The sequence below is a fragment of the Sapajus apella genome, unplaced genomic scaffold (assembly GCF_009761245.1).
Source record: "Sapajus apella isolate SASKATOON/1434 unplaced genomic scaffold, GSC_monkey_1.0 scaffold77, whole genome shotgun sequence".
In the NCBI taxonomy this organism is placed as follows: Eukaryota; Metazoa; Chordata; class Mammalia; order Primates; family Cebidae; genus Sapajus; species Sapajus apella.
The window spans coordinates 9342446-9360172 of record NW_022437017.1 but is presented as its reverse complement, the minus strand read 5'-3'; the positions used below and the strand labels follow the sequence as shown (position 1 = coordinate 9360172).

General features: G+C 62.9%; 2 protein-coding genes across 3 annotated transcripts in view; one reads left to right on the top strand and one right to left on the bottom strand.

Moving 5' to 3' along the window:
• The first annotated feature begins 973 nt into the window (after positions 1–973).
• The window catches only part of CSNK1G2 (casein kinase 1 gamma 2), a 33258-nt gene continuing 16504 nt past the window's right edge, over positions 974–17727 (top strand). For both annotated transcript variants that reach the window (XM_032252375.1, XM_032252376.1), the window contains exon 1: positions 974–1242. The gene's annotated coding sequence lies outside the window, so the exon portion shown is untranslated. The remainder of the gene's footprint in view (positions 1243–17727) is intronic.
• LOC116532898 (uncharacterized protein CSNK1G2-AS1-like) lies at positions 10230–15588 on the bottom strand. Its single transcript, XM_032252498.1, is given in 7 exon segments — positions 10230–10431; positions 10535–10682; positions 10808–10939; positions 11356–11419; positions 11422–11549; positions 13473–13542; positions 15553–15588. Coding segments are annotated over 7 exon segments (705 nt in total). The 3' UTR covers positions 10230–10304.

Genomic DNA, 17727 nt, shown 5'->3' with positions numbered 1-17727 from the left:
TTTGTATTTTTAGTAGAGACGGGGTTTCACCATGTTGACCAGGATGGTCTCGATCTCTTGACCTCGTGATCCACCCGCCTCGGCCTCCCACAGTGCTGGGATTACAGGCGTGAGCCACCGCGCCCGGCCTCCGGGAACCATTTCTGCAGCTGCTGCAGGTCCCCTTCCAGGCACTGTCACGGGGCGAAACGGGGCCTCCCTGTGCGGGGCCTGGGCCTGTGGGTCCCCTCCCCATGTGTATTGCCCGGTGCAGGCGGGAGGCAGGCAGCGCCCGGGCAGGGAGTGCGCTCCACGCGCAGAGCCGCACGCGGGGCATGGCGGGCCCCGCAGTGCACTTGACCCGCTGTCGGCCGCCCACGCCACCGCTGCTGTACTCCTGGACACCGAGCAGTTCTTCTAGAACCGTTTCCCCTCCTGGCCCAGCAAAGCCAGAGGGAAAACCCTCTTGCCCTTAATCAGCTCATTTCCTGGCCGGGCGCCCGCCCCTTCCAGCGCCTGCCCCGGAAACCTCGCAGCCCCGCGCGCGCAGACCGTCGTCTCGCCGCGCCTGGCCCGCCACCGCCCCACGCAGGCAACGCCCCGCGGCGCCGCCCGCCCGTGACGTCAGGTGGCGAGACCGTGACGTCACACACGCGGCGGGGCGGTGCCAAGGCGACCAGCCACGCGTCGCCATGGCAACGGCGGGTGGGGCGGCACGGGCGGCGGAAGCCCCACCCCCAGGCGGATGTGGAAACCTCTCGACGCCTTTCCCGCCGGCGTCCGTCCCCGCGGCCGCGCGCTTTCGGTGTTCCCCGCGGGCAGCGGTCCGGCGGTCCCGGAGCGGCCGCAAAGCGCGGTGGCTGTCGCGCGGCGCCACCCACTGTCGCAAAGCGGCGCGACTGACGCCCTGCCTGGCGTTGGCCCCTCCCCGCGCTGTGACGTCGGCGGCGCGCGCCCCCGGCGCCCTGGCCGCGGCTGCGCAGTGAGGCGCGTATGGCCGCCGCCCCCCGCTGGCCGACGCTGGCGGCGTAAGGCGCGCGGGCCCCGGAGCGGGCGCGGCGGAGCGCGGCGAGCCCGGCGCTTCCCGCCCCGAACATGCGGAGGCCGGTCCAGGCGGCGCGGGAGCCGGAGCGGGGGCCCGAGCGGGCGCCGGAGCCGGAGCGCGAGCGGGCGCGGGGCCCGGAGCGGGGGTCCTCGCCGCGCTGCTGAGCCGGGGCCGGCCGCCCAGACGCTGCCCACGGGCCCGGCCACAGCGGAGCCAAGGTAACGACGCGCGCGCCCGGCCCGGCCCCCACACCCCCTGCGCCCGGCCCTCGGTGCCCCGGGTGACCCCCGGCGCCCCCGCCCCCACACAGGGTCCATTGCCCCCTGCGTTCCGGACCCCATCGCCCACCCCGTCTAACGGCCCTCCACGCTGAGCCCCACACTCAGGGCCCCACGGCTGCAACACCCCTCTGACCCTGCACTCGGGACCCCAGCGTCCCCCACTCCGCCGACGCCACGCTCAGGAGCTCCAGAGAGAGCTCCACGCTGATCTCCACACTCACGACTCCGCCGCCCCAGGGACCCTCACACTCCAGACCCTGCCCCCGCGGCCCCAGTGACCCCCACTTTGCACCCCGGTGACTGCCGTGCTCCGACTCTCCTGCCCTTTGCTGAGTCTTTAGCCCCTCACCGCACCTTCCGCTTTTTTCCCCCACCTGGTGCTCAAGCCCACCGCCCACTCACCCGTGTCCCTCACACCTCCCGCGTTCTGGTCTCGTTGCCCCTGCCCACCTGGCCCCGTTGCCACCTCCTGCCGTGGCCTGGCCCCTCCCCACGCAGCTGCACCCCCCCTCCACACTTTGTAGTCCTGACGCTCTTGAGGGGGAGAGCAGGGGAGTGGTGGGGGGAGGAAGGGGTCCGATCCGCAGGGACCTGTTGCGGCACTGCCCGGGAACTCCCGGCTGGGCTCGCCGCCCCCTCCCCCTTCCGCTCTGGCCACCGGCTTTGTTTTCCGGAAACGCACGGATCTGGGAGGGAGGGTGAGATGTCTGAGCGGGGCCTGCGGTGGTCACGCCGATCCCCGATCCCCGCGCGGCTCCTCTCTTCCAACTTTCTTGGGGGAAGACTTTCCTGTTGGGGGGCGTGGGGGCTGAGAGGACATTCGGGGACTGTTGCGTCCTGAGCTAGAATGGCTTTGGGACAGCTGGTTCTTATTCCTGTGGGCTCCGGATGGCATTGTTTGCAGGAAACGGCCGCAGGGTTGTCTGTGTAGGTGGAGTCCAGCATCTTCTCCCTCGCTGCGCTCCACTGTGGGTCCCAGGGCTGTCCACACGTCCATCTGGTGGGGCTCTGCCTTCCAGGGTCTGCCTCTCCACCGCAGGACGTGCAGGAGCATCGTTGCTGTTTCCTGGGTGTGGGAGCTGAGCCGGAAGGTACAAAGGTTCCCGTCTTGGGGAAAAACCCAGTTGTGCCTTCGGCGCTCGGATTCGGGAGGGGGCTGGAGGGGCAGCTGGGGATGGAAGCACCCGGGCTACTCTGCCCTGCACAGCCCAGCCCGGCCCGACCTGGGGTGCCTCTGGGCAGAGGACAGACTTTGCCAGGGCCCCAGGTTCGGAAGGGGGAAGTTTGCGGTTGTCACCGGTGAAGTTTTTCTTTTCTCTGCGTCTCCACCACCAGAACAAAACGCTCTGGGCTGGGCCCGGCCGTGCCTACTGATGAGTTTCCCAGGCAGGCAGCCCCCGGGAGTGTGTACAGGCACGCGCACGCTTGCCTTGACGTCTCCAGGGCCCAGAGTGTTTTGCTCAGCCCCCCGCAGTGAGCTCTGAGAGCAGCTCCTTCACAGATGGGAGGGGATGGGAGGCCTGCATGCCGGGTAGCCGGTGTTGGGGTGGGGTCCCAGTGGGAGGGCCAGGTCCGGGGGCCGAGAGGTCCGCTGGGTGTCCTGCAGGACATGCCGCAGGCAGGTAGGGTGAGATGTGGGAGGAGCTGGCTGTACTCCCTCCACCCCCATGGGAGTCGGAACCCCGGTGGTCCTCTGAATTGACTGTGCCCGCTGTGCAGTCGGACCTTCTTGTGTGTAAAGGGGCTTCTTTTCCTGACTGGTTTTCCTCCTCTGTGGTTCCTCTAAGGGAGCTGCAGGACCAGCGCCTCGTGTCCCGGGCTCTGGGCAGGTCTGAGGCCATGCCGTTTGTAGGATGGCCCGCCATGGTGCAGCACTTTGTGCAGGCAGATTTCGTGGGATTGCTGATTTTGCTTTCTTCTTTTCTTCTGCTCCTCTTCTTTAATAATACAGTAATTACTCTGGGCTACAAAGGAAGTAGGTGAGGGTTTTTAATTGAAAGTCTCCCTGTTGCTCATCCCAGGTTTAGGGGAAGCTAGTACGCCAGCCATTAATTTGGGGATTTGGGGCAGTCCCGTGGTGTGGCAGCCAGGGGGTGGGCACTGTGTCTGTGGGGAGTGGGGGGGGGGCGGTCAATGCACATCTGAGAGGCAGGCCCCCCACCAGACAGGTCTGCAGAGCCGCTGGGAGGGTTGGAAGCTGAACTTGGGGACAGCCGGCGTTGCCGGGGGCGTCTGGAGAGGGGGATCCTGTTGGGGGTTTAGCTTTGTGTCTTCTGCATCTCCATGGAGCTGCCCCAGGCCCCCAGGAGCTCATGGTCCATCAAGGCCTTGAACAAGGCCTGGTGGAGGGCAGATATTGACTGCAGGCAGCACTGTGGGTGCTTTTGGGGCTGAGTGCTGGGCACAGCCTGGCAGGGGCTGCGGCCCTCGGGTGGTGGTGGGCAGGCCAGCCCGCGGGGCTATCTTTCCCTGAACCCGGAGGGGACACGGAGCCCATGTGAAGGAGGTCCTGGCCCGAGTCCCGGTGAGTGTGCTGGGGGCGGCTGCGGGCGGCCGTGTGCTGCGTCCTAGGTCAATCTCGAGTCCCGTGCCCAGCTAGGGTTTGTGCTGGATTGAGCTCTGGCATCAGGCGTGCTGGGTCCACCTCTCCATCCCGCCGTCTGCAAGTGTTCCCCCGGCAGCCACGTGAGAGAACCTGTGGGTGCCGGCACAACTGGAGTTTGGCTCGCTCCGGCAGGAGGCCTGTGGTAAGGAGGCTCCAGGTCTCTTCCTCATTCGGGAGCTCTCTTGGGACCTGTGCTGTGGGGCTTCCCGGGAGGTGGGTGGAGCATCCATTTTACAGATGAGGAAGTCGAGGCCTACCTGGCCTGCTTGGGTAGAAGGGAAGCTGCATCTCCCAAGGGCTAACTCCCGCGCCCATGCCAGTGGGAGCAGTGGCAGTGAGGGGCGGTGGCCCTGCAGCCAGAGGATGCACCTCACCGTTCTCCTGTCCTCTGAGTGCCGGCTCTAGGTGCAGGTGACCGTGCCGCCCGTGACTGGTGCGTGGGTGCAGCTGTCTGCTGGGTTGGTCTGTCTGGGAGCTGGACTGGCCTGGCTGGGTGGGGCACCCCTTTGTGCTGCCTCAGCGAGGACTCAAAGTGGGGAGCCGGGACCACCAGAACAGCGTCTCCAGCGCTCTGTGGGCAGCCATACAGCAGGCAGGGACGGCACCAGGGGCCGGGACCACCAGCCACCAGAACAGCGTATCCAGCACTCTGTGGGCAGCCACACAGTGGGCAGGGACGGCACGAGGGGCTGGGACCACCAGAACAGCGTATCCAGTGCTCTGTGGGCAGCCCTGCAGTGGGCAGGGATGGCATGAGGGGCTGGGCCTGCCTGGCTCCTGGCCTCCTCGCAAGCTCCCCTCTGGCAGGTGGGGCCCAGTGAGCCTCCTTCCCCGGGCCGGCCTGCCTGTGGTGGGGCAGGGACCTCTGACCCCAGTATTGCCGCCCTTTTTCTGTCCTGTCACCACCTACGTCAGTAGCAAGCGCATAGGACAAGGCAGGACACACCCCAGGTGGCCAGCGTGAGCCGGCCATCCCCCAGGCACTGTCCTGAAGCCCGGCTGGGTTCTGAGTCCTCCAGGCTCCACGGCCCCTTCTCCCCCTGCCCAGAGTCCCTGGCCGCCGCCACTGCTTGGGGCCCTGTGCCAGCCTGTGCCTGTAAGGTGCTGGGACGCTCTTGGCAGGGTCAGCCTGAGCTCCATGCTGGGCCCATGGGGAGCTACTTCTCGGGGCCCTCCGCAGTGGCCCCTCCAACCAACTAAGGCAGCCCTGGCCCCAGAGCGCTGACTGCTCAGGGTACATGCCTCAGGTGTGGGGCTGTCTCTTGCTCAGAGCCTCGCTCAGAGCCTCCAGTGTGTCTCCTGCACAAGGAATTGGGGCAGCCCTCTGCCTGCCCTGCCCAGGGCCCCTCCTGTCACCCCCAGCTGTGTTTCTGGGGTGGCCCAGAGGCTTCCCTGCACCATGCAGCACGAGACAGTTTCAGGTCACATCACGTTGAAAACAGCCAGCTCTGGCTGGACGCGATGGCTCACACCTGTAATCCCAACACTTTGGGAGGCTGAGGCGGGTGGATCACCTGAGGTCAGGAGTTCAAAACTAGCCTGGCAAACGTGGTGAAACCCTTTCTCTACTAAAAATACAAAGATTAGCTGGGTGTAGTGGCGCGCGCCTGTAATCCCAGCTACTCAGGAGGCTGAGGCAGGAGAATCGCTTGAACCCGGGAGGCAGGAGGTTGCAGTGAGCTGAGATCGCGCCACTGCACTCCAGCCTGGGTGATATCAAGACCTTGTCTCCAAAAAACCCAGAAAACAGCCAGCTCTCCCTTGATCCACATCTGCTGTACTTCTGGCTGCACTGGGGTAGAGCCCTGGCCTCCCTGGAGAGGGCGTGGGGTAAGGACCAAGGCTGTCGGTCATGAGTGGGAAAGGCAGCCCAGGGGAGTGGGACGAGAGATGCTGGTGTGACTGTTGTGACCCATGGGGCGTGACTCTTGTCACAGCAGACTCCATCCAGGTGCAGAGGCCACACGCCTGCTCCCGGAAGAGGTGGGAAGCACTTCCCTAGGCCTGTCCCAGGTGGTCACTCGCACCCCACACTTGTGGGGGCAGCTGCCTCGCCTCTGGGTCCCAGGCCCCTCAGAGGAGTGGGTGCAGGTGAGGGCAGCAGGAGGAAAGATGGCATGAGGCTCGGGGTCCCAGGCCAGGGCAGGCCCCTCGCTGTTTATTGATTGTTTTTAGGTAGAGTCTCATTCTGTCGCCCGGGCTGGAGTGCAGGGCGCAATCTCAGCTGACTGCAACCTCCACCATGTTCACGCAATTCTCCCACATCGGCCTCCTGAGTAGCTGGGATCACAGGTACCTGCCACCATGCCCAGCTAGGTTTTGTATTTTTAGTGCAGACCGGGTTTTGCCGTGTTGTCCAAGCTGGTCTTGAACCCCCGGCCTGAGGTGGTGCGACCGCCCAGGCCTCCCAAGTAGCTGGGAAGACAGGCGGGAGCCACCGCGCCCGACCCTGTCACTATTTAAAAGGCGGAGAAAATCCAAGAGGCTTTTTCATTGTCGCCAGCGATTTTCCCTTGATGCATAATTGTCCTTGGAGCCTTGAAAAAAGTTGTGCTTAAAGGTTATCCCTCAGTTTTCCAGAAACTTCACCTGCCGGAATGAGGCATCCGAGTCCTGGTCTGACCGTTGGAGGGTCCCCACCCATGAGGCTGACGGCCAGGCCTCCTGCCGTGGCCGCGGTGCTGCGGGCGGTGTGACCTGTAGGGCCCGGCCTCCTTAGGGGCCTTGTTTCCCGGGTGACCCCTGGATGCTCGTGTGGCCTGCAGTGATCTCTGCCCTTCCCCATCCGACCCTGTCCCGTCCCGGCGGCTGTGGTCCTGGGGCGGATGCCCAGGTTCTCCCTGCGGACACATACTGGGATGGGAACCTGAGGCAGCACTCGGGGCCAGGGTGAGGATGGGAGGGGACGGCATCTGCCTCCGACTGGCTGGGTGTACCTGTGAGTTCCTGAGCGTGAGTGTGTGGGGGGACCCAGTTGGGGCCTGGAGCTGCAGGTGGGCCAGGCCAGGGTTTGTGGCTGCAGGGGTCGTGTGTGTGTGTGTGTGTGTGTGTGTGCGCGCGCGCGCGCGCATGCGTACGCGCACGCTGGGGTCTGCACAGGTGTGTGCGTGCCATGCCATCCCGCCAGTCTTGCCTGTAAGCCTCGGAGAGGGGCGTTGTGTGGGGCTTGTGGTATGTGTGCGGGGCTCGATGCCTGAGTCCTTGGTGGGCCATGGCTGCCCCAGGGGAAATTGTCAGGGACCCCGCTGCCCCTCGGAGTTCGGCTGGGACCCTGGCGATGGGTGTGGTGACATCCTGGGGCCTCCGGGGTGAGTGGCCTCGCCCTCCTCGTGCCCGGGCGCTGGCTTCTGCTTCCTGTGGGCGCACAGCTCCGGTTCCTCTGAAGGCTTCATGGGCCGTGCCTCGGGAGAGCCGGTTAAACACTGGCCCTGTGAGCAGGAGGTGTGGCTTTGGCAGGTACCCGGCCCTGGAGTCAGACTTGATCCTGCTCATGAGGGAGCCGTTCCCCGGCCCTGTCCCGCCCCCTCTTCCCCGGGGTGCTGGCCAGAGCTGGGCTCGCTGCTTTTCTTAAAATTAGTGACCCCGGCTGGGCTCTGTGGCTCACGCCTGTAATCCCAGCGCTTTGGAAGGGCTAGGCGGGCGGATCACTAGGTCAGGAGATTGAGACCGTCCTGGTCAACATGGGGAAACCTTGTTTCTATTAAAAATAAAAAATTTTGCTGGGCGTGGTGGTGGGCGCCTGTAATCTCAGCTACTTGGGAGGCTGAGGCAGGAGAATTGCTGGGAGGTGGAGGTTGCAGTGAGCTGAGATGGCGCCGCTACACCCCAGCCTGGGAGAGAAGAGTGAGACCCGTCTCCAGAAATAACAACCCGTTGCACGGACCCAGCTCCCTGTTCTCTTACCAGCCTTACTTGGGCTTGTCCTTAGAGCACGAACCACTTTTTTGAGTGGAAACAGCCATATTCGGGAGAATTCCGCGGCATGCGCACGTGAGTGGTGTTTGCACAGCTGCCTCTTGAGCGGGATGGGTTAGGGCACCAGCCCTCATGCGGCAAAGCACCCTTGCGCGGCTTCCGAGGCCTCGGGCAGACACAGGTCCCTGCACACCCGCCTGGAGTGCCTGAAGTGTCAGGCGCTGCGTTCTCACAGTGAGGAGGCCGGAGCCTCGGACGTGCTGAGAGGAGCCTGCTTGCTCTTCCTGCGGTGCCCATGACGCCCACGGAAGCCTCTGTCCTCGTCGCGTTCACGTGGAGGGCCGAGGTGCAGTGGGTGCGTCTCGCTGCCTTGGGTGGCAGAGCGGAAGGGAGGCAGGAGAGGCCGGCGCCCTCGGGAAACCCTTATTGAAGAAAATCTGCATCTGAGTGGACCTGTCAGTTCACACCAGCCTTGGTCAAGGGTCCTCTGTGTGCAGCTACCACCCCTAATTCCAGAGCGTTCTCACCACCTCCCCAGGGAGCCCATCCCCATTGCGGTCAGTCCTCCACACCGCCCTCTCCAGAACCTTCCCATCTTCCTGAAGTGAAACGCCGTCCCCATGAAAGGCTCACCCCCCGGCCCCCCAGCCCTTAGCCCCCATCCTACTTTCTTTTCCATCTCTGAGACTGAGGGCTCTAGGGACCTCCTGGGGTGGAATCACACAGGGTGTGGCCTTCTGTGTCTGGCGTCTCTCACTGAGTGTGACGTCCTCAAGGTGCGTCCGCCCGTGTCCCAGCCTGGCTCCTGTTCGTGGCTGAGTCGCTGCCGTGTGTGGGTGGCCACGCGCTTATTTACGTGGTGCATGTTTGCGTGGCATCCACATGTTGGCTGCTGTGAGCCTCTGTGTACAGTTCCTCCATGTCCGTGTGGTGGTGGTTCTCTTGGGTGGACATCTAGTAGTGGAATCATTGGTCACATGGTGACTCCAGGTGTGACCATTTGAGGAGCCGCCAACCACTATCCATAATACCTGCATCGTTTGGGTCCCCTGCCGGGTTTGGGGACCAGATCTCTGCACAGCGGCAACCATGTCCCTTGTCTTCCGGCAACCGGGTTCCTCTCGTCCTTGGCCCCTTGGTGAGCAGTGGGTGCAGAGCTGGACGAGGGCTCCGGGGAGATGGTGAGGAGCGTGGGCAGAGGCCAATGTGCTGATGATGTGTGTGTCAGCAAACATTCCACATCCGTGGCTGTGAGCGCCACGCCTGCCCAGGTGACAGAAGGCAAGACGCTGCCTTGTGCTCAGCTCAACTTTTTTTGTTTCTTGAGACAGAGTCTTGCTCTGTCACCCAGGCTGGAGTGCAGCGGCATGATCTTGGTTCACTGCAGCCTCCACCTCCTGGGTTCAGGTGATTCTCCTGCCTCAGCCTCCTGAGTAGCTGAGATTACAGGCGCCCACCACCACGCCCAGCTAATTTTTTCTATCTTTAGTAGAGACAGTTTTGTTTTTTTTTTGAGACAGAGTTTCGCTCTTGTTACCCAGGCTGGAGTGCAATGGCACCATCTCGGCTCACCGCAATCTCTGCCTCCTGGGTTCAGGCAATTCTCCTGCCTCAGCCTCCTGAGTAGCTGGGATTACAGGCACGTGCCACCACACCCAGCCAATTTTTGTATTTTTAGTAGAGACGGGGTTTCACCATGTTGACCAGGATGGTCTCGATTTCTTGACCTCGTGATCCACCTGCCTCGGCCTCCCAAAGTGCTGGGATTACAGGCGTGAGCCACTGCGCCCGGCCCAAGACAGAGTTTTACCATGTTGGCCAGGCTGGTCTCAAACTCTTACCTCAGATGATCCTCCCGCCTCAGACTCCCAAAGTATAGTCTTTTTTTTTTTTTTGACAGAGTCTCACTCTGTCGCCAGGTATCAGGCTGGAGTGTGGTGGCGAGATCTTGGCTCACTGTTGGCTCACTGCGACCTCCACCTCCTGGGTTCAAGTGATTCTCCTGCCTCAGCCTCCCGAGTAGCTGGGACTACAGGTGCACGCCACCACACCCAGCTAATTTTTGTATTTTTAGTAGAGACGGGGTTTCATTATGTTGGCCAGGATGGTCTCGATCTCTTGACCTCATGATCCACCCGCCTCGGCCTTCCAAAGTGTTGGTATTACAGATGTGAGCCACTGCACCCGGCGCGTGTTCCTTTTAATAACGATATACTTGAAGATGATTTTTAAAAAACCCAATTTCTAAAGGGCCTTGATCAAAGTCGAGGTGAATACAGGCCTGACTCTGAGGGGCACGTGTCTAGCAGGTGTCGCCTGGCGCACGGGGCCTGGAGCCGAGTCTTGCAGGACTGGATGGAGGCCAGGGGATGGCGAAGACCTGGGCGGCTCCCCAGGACCAGGCCCTCTTGCTGGGGCTCTCCGGGGAATGAAGCTGAACCCCGCTGTGCTCTCCCCGCTGCAGCCCTCGTGGGGATCATCACAGAGGCAGGAGTCGGGGACCCATGAGACTTCCTTTGGGTGGAGGGAAGCCGAGGCGGGACATGGCATGGCGGTTCCCACATGACGCTGGGAAAAGGCGCCCCAGTCGGGGGGACAGAGTGAGACTTAATCAAAAAAAAAAAAAAAACATAGAAACGCGCCCACCCAGGTTTCTCACGGCTGTCCTGTCTGAGGTTACGCTTCCGGAAGGGCCAGTGTCCTCCAGACGCAGCAGGATTCCGACGGGATCCCCCTGGGGTCCCACCCGCCCTGGGGCCTGCCATGGAGCTCTCTGTCCTGGTGGGGTGTCTGACTGTGCCCGTGTGCTTCCCCTGCCTGTCTGTGGCACCACCTGGGGCTGGTGGACCCCTGCCCCCTGGGGAGGCCGGGTCAGCTCTGTCCCGGGCCAGGGTGCAGGAACCGGAGCCAAGGCTGCTGAGGCAGAGCAGGGGTCCCGTGGGGTCCTGTGCACCGTGGCGGCCTGGATGGGGATGCCCTCACTTGAAGGCCGTCTGTGTGATGGATTCGCTGCGAACACTTCCGCTTTGATTTTGTTGGTGGCGTTTGAGGCCCTGGAGCCCATGGCAGCCTCGCCTCTGTTTGCATAGTCTAAGTTTTGGGAAAATCTCCCCTCTGTGGAGACATTGCAGGGACAGCGCCCCCCACCAAGGCCACCGGTGGTGTTTGCCCTGTGTGTGCAGCGCCGGGTGAGTGCCAGTTTTTTCCTGAAGTCAGCTCTGCCATGGCCCTCGTGGGTCTCTGCCGTGACCCGTGGTCTCTGCCATCACCAGGGTGAGGCTGACCTCCTGTGGGACAGGGGTGCCTGCGCCCCCCGCTCCCCCTGCTGGGTCCGGTCCCAACCGCCATGCTGCGGTTCTCCCGTGTCCTTTATCCCCAGTCCTTTTATTTATTTATTTAAAGACAGGGTTTCACTGTGTTGGTCAGGCTGGTCTTGTACTCCCAACCTCAGGTGATCTGCCCGCCTTGGCCTCCAAAGTGCTTGGATTACAGGCATGAGCCACCGCGCTCAGCCAATCCCCAATCCTTGCCTTTGCCCATGGTGACCTGTGACGGCTCATTCGCCTTCTTGGAGGCTGGCTCACCTCTTGGGTGTGTCTCCTCTGGCTCGGTCGGTGAAGTGAGGTTGGCGTCTGCCGTGGATGGGGCCTTCTTACGGTGATGAGAGGCGCCCTTGCCTTGGTGTCCTTCCTTTCCCTGATTTGTGGGAGCTTCTCTTTTGCACCTGATGCGTTAAACCCACTCCCGGCCTAGGGCAGCCTAAGGTTGGATTGTCCCAGCCGGTGGCAGCTCCTGCAGCCCTCCATGTTGGAGGGTGCCCTTCTGTCTTCCCTGTGTCATCGGCTGGGCCTGGCCCCGCTCTGCTGTGGCCCCGGGACTAGAGGTGGTATGCAGAAACTGCCCTGGTGTTGGGGCTCATGGGTCCTGGGGTGCGGCAACCCCCTCATTCTCTTTCCATGGGGTGCAGATGAATCGGGGTGGTAGGGGACCGAGCCCATAGTGGACAGCCCCTGTGGCCTCAGGTCAGAGGGCATGGCCCTCCTGGATAGAGTGGCCTAGAAGGGTCCACGGCTGGGTCCATGTGAGTCTGGGCGCCTGTGAGGGCACTGGGCAGGGGATGGCCTGTACCTGCCAGCCCAGCAAGGTCCCCGCTCTGTACCTCCCCTTAGCTTTCCCCCAGCTCTGGACTGAGGCTGTGTGGTGATGTCAGCTAGGGTCTGTGACATCACTCAGTGGAGACAAGTCAGAGAAGGGGGCTCCTGGGGCCCTCCCCAGGGACCTGACCTGGATGCAGACCACATGGAGGACCCCGAGAAGAACAGGGGAGGTAGCGGCCTGAGGCCGGGGCTGGGGAAGGGGGCGGCTCTGGCTGCAGAGCCGCGTGGTGAGAGCAGCCCCTTGTGGGGATGGCTCCCGTCCCCTCTTTGGTGCCCGGGAGCCGTCCCTGGCTGTGTGGGTTGGGTGGGGGCTGGGTGAGGATCAGCGTCCCCTCCTTCCACCCCAGGATTGTTGCTTTTCACTGTGGGCCTTGGGTGCAGCAGGACAGGCTCCCAACCCGCAGGCCAGCGTGGGCACGGCAGGTGCCCGGCCCTCGTGTGTCTGGCCCTCGTGTCCCCACTTCCCTCCAGGCCCTTCTCCTGCTTCCCTCGGGCCGCCCCTGGGGGTTGGCGCGTCCTGGGAGATGCCAGGGTCTTCCTCCTTGGTGACGGACGGGTGCTGGGTCCTGACTGAGTGGCAGTGGCCTCCAGGGAGTGCCCTGAATGGTGTGCGCCCTCAGAAGCTGCTGAGTCTTGGGTCGGTGGTTCTTGTTGGTGTGGGTAGGGGAGCTGGCACCTGCTCCCTGCCCATGGAACACAGGGTGGCAGCCTGTCCTCCGACTGCTCCTCTGCTGCTGTGAGCGCTGAGGGCGCAGGCAGTGACTCTCGGGGCCCCTCCTCAGGTGGGGAACGCGGGCTGGGGGCTACCATGGGCAGCAGCTGTGCAAGCAGCATTCCCATTTTGCACTGGGCTGCCCCCCACTGAGGCTGAGGCGAGGTTCCGCAGCATGGGCGTGTGCCCAGGCGAGGCCCCACAGGTCCGGTGTGTGGCAGGTGAGGCTCCTCGGGTGGGGGCGACTCCTAGGGCCGGGGCTTCTCCATCCGTGTCAGGCTGGTGTGGGGGTGTGGCTGGGCCCTCGCTCTGCTGCTGGCCACGACCTCCTCACAGAGGCCGTGGTGAGGTGCTTGGAGATGCGGCCTGCCCTGGGTGTGCAGGGAGTGCTCAGTGGACCCCTGTGCCCCCACTGTCCCCAGGGCTATCCATGGAGCTGTTGAGGTGGTGCAGCCCGGCCTGGGCTCCGTCTGGGGAGCTGGGGGTGGGGTGGTGGGGTGTGTGTGTGTGTGTGTGTGTGTGTGTGTGTGTGTGTGTTTGTTTTGCGGCCTCAGTGCTCAGCTCTGCAGGGCATAGCAGGGTTCACTCCTGGCCCTGAGGCCGGAGAGAGGGAGGCCAGGGCTCATCCAGAGGGGCCCAGAGAGAAAGTGGAAGCCCCGACCTGCCTGGGCCACAACATCTGAGACGGCTGTGTCTGAGCAGCAGGACCCCCGGGCGGGCCTTCACCCCAGCTTCCACATGGTTGGGTCCGTGAGTGCAGGGCCTGTGCCTTTCTCACCCCCTGACTCCAGGTCGCAGGGCAGGGGTGCCAGGACCCCAGAGGTGACGGTCACCACCTGGATGAGAACCTAGGGTGGCACAGGGAGGCTTCCGGGGGGTGCCAGGAGCAGTGGGGCCCCGGGCCCAGCAGAGCAGCGCCCACTTCAGTGGTTTTGGGGGCTGGGGCTTCTCTGCAGTTGCAGCCAGGGTGGGGATTTGGTGCTTTTTCTCTGCAAAAGCCAGAGCGCACTTAGCTGAGTCAAGACCAGACAGCGTGGGGGCGCGAGCCGGTGGTCCCAGCTGCTCAGGAGGTCCCGGCTCGCTTGAACCCGGGAGGCGTAGGTTGCAGGCAGCCAGCCGAGGTCTCGCCATGGCACTCCAGCCTGGGCGACGGAGCTAGACCCTGTCTCAAAAAACAAGACCACGCGTCATGGCCCATGAGGCCACTGTTTGTCCTCAGACCCGGCAGCCGTGGCACAGTGTTCACCCTTGTGGCATGGGCTCTTCCAGGAGTTGGCGTTGATCCTCCGCAGAGGGGCTGGGTGGGACGTGCTGAGTCCCACCTGGTGGCCTGAGTATTGGGGATGGGGGAGTGTTGAAGGAGGCGGCTGTGATGGACGCGACAGTAGCAGACGCAGGGCACAGGCCATGCCTGTGTCTGTGGGGGCTGTGAAGAGACGACCATCTAGAAGCTTCTGCCTTGGGGCCAGAAGGATGCCCCAGAGAGCCCGAAGAGGCTCCGTCCGGAATTTAGGGCTCACCCTTGCTGACCCTGAGCGGGTGGCGGTTGATTGAGTTAACTCGGGCCATTAATCACACGTCACTTATGATGGTTTCTTTGGGTTTTTTTTTGGGCGGAGTTCCCACTCTGTCACCAGGCTGGAGTGCAGTGGCCCAATCTCCGCTCACTGCAGTCTTCATCACCCAGGTTCAAGCGATTCTCCTGCCTCAGCCTCCTGAGTATCTGGGACTACAGGCACATGCCACTGTGTCCGGCCAATTTTTATATTTTTAGTAGAGATGGGGTTTCACCATGTTGGCCAGGATGGTCTCGAAATCCTGACCTCAGGTGATCTGCCCGCCTTGGCCGCTCAGAGTGCTGGGATTACAGGCGTGAGCCACCGCGCCTGGCCGTCATTCACGGTTACTCAGTGGAAGAATCTGACCAAGCCAACAGTTCACCTGGACGAGAGAAGGAGGGAGCAGGCGGGGGATTCCGCAGGGGCAAGGCTGGTGGTGGTGCCCGCGTTCATTGGTCTCACCCTGATGCGTCATTTAAACGGTGCCACCCAGAGCCGGGGGGTGGGATTGGGCCCGGGGGGTCCCCCAGCTGTGGAGAGAGTGAGCCAGGGACAGCTAGGAAGAAAAGCAGCCTGGATGCAGACCCCACCTCCCTCCAGGCAGCCCCACAGGCTTGAGGGCCATCGCATCAGGAGGGACAGCCTAGATGGGGAGCAGCGGGTGGCCCTGCAGCCGGAAGGGGATCTTGCCCAGCCTGGAGGCCGCAAGGATAAGTAGTAGGGAGGTCACGCAGGCGGCACAGAGAGGAAGCAGAGTGGGGGAGAGGTGTCCCAGGGTGTGTTAAGCACTCGTGCAAGCCACGTGCTGAGCCTGGAAGAGAACGGGGCTGCCCCTTGCGGCTTGGGTGGCGGGTGTGTGGAGGGCCTGGGGTCTGCCGTTAGGGACGCTGAGTGTAGGGCCTCTGTCTTCGCTTCGTGTTTGTCCTCACCGAGGGAGTCGAACCATGCCTTTGTCCCTGCAGGGCCCCAGGCAGACGCCACACGCTGGGCCACTTTCACGGCTTATCACACAGGCAGAGACGAGGGTACGAGGGACCCCGGGTTGCTGCGGGTGTGGGCACAGAGGGGCCTCTGAGGGCGTCTGGTTGCCTCCAAGCAGCTGCCAGATCTCCCCTGGAAACACAGTAGGGCGGGTGCTTGGCGGGCGGTGTGTGTGTGGCACGGCCGAGGCTGATTACAGTCATGAGCCACAACGCCCGGCCATCATTCATGGTTACTTCCCGGGGCTCCGGGCACGGCAGAGCCAGCCTCACGGCATCTCGTGCGTCCCCTGTGCACAGGGAGAGATTGGAGGCGCACGCCCTTCGCGTCCCGTAGTGGGGTGTCGGGACGCATACCGACCACCCTGCTCGCTTCCTAATGGGGTGCCTGAGGGACGGCAGTGGCCGAGCAGGTGGCTCCCCCTGAGCGGGTCTGCAGGCTTGGAAGCCAGCGCAGCCTCGTGGGGGACTGTCCTTGAGGGCCCTGTCTGCCCTGCCTGAAATTGAGGGGATCGGGAGTCCCAGCTTTCCCGCCAAAGCCTGTGCCCAGCGCCTGTCCGAGCACGGCGTCCTCCTCGGTGGCCCCCAGAGGCTGCTGGGCCTTGCCCGGTCCTTTCTGGGCACCTGGTGTATATGTGGAGGGAACAAGAGCTGCTGGTCATTTCTGGGTGACCGAACATATGTGTGGGGGAATGGGAGCCCGACAGTGCCGCCCTGCAGGGCTCGGCAGGGAGGGTACACGGGGTCGGTGCTCGGAGCAGGAGGGTGGAGAGGGCCTCAGCTCTGCCAGGCACGGGCCGCAGCAGCCAGTGGTGAGTGTGGGTGTGGCATCAGCTCTGGGTCCTGAGTGTCCCCTCCCCACACGGCTTCCCAGTCCGCATCTCCGTTCGCTCCCAGAGTGCAAGTTGGTTTTCGTATTAATAATTGAGATGTGACTCTCCGGCTGTCCCCGCCACCCTGTAACTCCCACAGCTCAGCGCCGGTAGCTCTTCTTGAGGCTGTGGCTCCGTCCGTGCTGTCTGACCAAGAACACTTCATCCTCCCGGCATGAAGGGACGGATTTGTTCTCCAGGTGAGGTCCGTGCTGCTGGCTCTTGAGGCTCTGCTCAGTGGCCGCCAGCCGCTTGGCCTCTCCGAGGGTTTTGGTGGCTCTTGAGGCTCTGCTCGGTGGCCTCTAGCCTCTTGGCCTCTCCAAGGGTTTTGGTGGCTCTTGAGGCTCTGCTCGGTGGCTTCCAGCAGGTGGTGGCTCACACCTGTCATCCAGTACTTTGAGAGGCTGAGGCAGGCGGATCACTTGAGGTCGGGAGTTCGAGTCCAGCCTGGCCAACGTGGCGAAACCTTGTCTCTACCAAAAATATAAAAAATTAGCCAGGCATGGTGGGGGTTGTTTTTAATCCCAGCTACTTGAGAGGCTGAGGCAGGAGAATCGCTTGAACATGGGAGGTGGAGGCTGCAGTGAGCCAAGATCTCACTACTGTACTCTGGCCTGGGTGACAGAGTAAGACTCTTGTTTTAACTAAAAAAAGGAGGTCAGGCACAGTGGCTCACACCTGTAATTCCAGCACTTTGGGAGGCTGAGGCGGGCAGATCACCTTGAGGTCAGGAGTTCAAGACCAGCCTGGCCAACGTGTGAAACCCTGTCTCTACTAAAATACAAAAATTAGCTGGGCGTGGTGGTGGGTGTCTGTAATCTCAGCTACTTGGGAAGCTGAGGCAGAGGATTGCTTGAACCTGGGAGGCACAGGTTATAGTGAGCCAAGATTGTGCACTCTAGCGTGGCGACTGAGCAAGACTGCATCTCAAAAAAAAAAAAAAAAAAAAAATGCAGGCATGGATGTTTCAGTGCCTCTTCCTGTGGATCCCAAGAGGGTTTCCAGAGGGAGAGTGTTCTGTGCCAGCGGGTTGGGCAGGGGAGAGGTGGCGGGGGGCAGGCAGGGGAGAGGCCCCAGGCTCCAGTTTTCTCTCCCATGGATGCGTCACCCCCCATGGCGGTCCTCTGCAGAAGTCTCCCTGTCCACCTTGTTAGCTGTTGTCTGGGCGGGGTTGGAGGCAGCCACAGTAGAAGGACGGATGGATGGATGGGCAGGGTGTGACCAGGACAGCCCAGTGTGACCCCAGCCCGGGCTGTCACAGTTGTGGCATTCTTCCTGTTGATGGGCTGTTCCCCGTGGCTCTCGTTGCTGTGGAGGGGTGTGGTTGGGGGCGGTGCGGTGTGGTGGTCCCTGTGGTCAGAACCTGGCCGTGGTGGGTGGAGGACCTGAGCCTGGCTCAGCCATCAGAGCTGCTGCTGCTTTCCCTACACAGAGGCATTGGGTGGGGGTGCCTTGGATGTCCCTCTTGGCTAGGGTGTGCATGTCACCCTGAGTTTCCAGCCATGCCAAGGAGCCTCGCAGGCGGGCCCGGCGGCCTCTGCTCCAGGCCGTGCTGTCCGTTTCCCCAGAAGGCCCTGCTGGTGGCTGGTTCCAGGAGCAGGGCCTTGGTGGGGGATACCAGG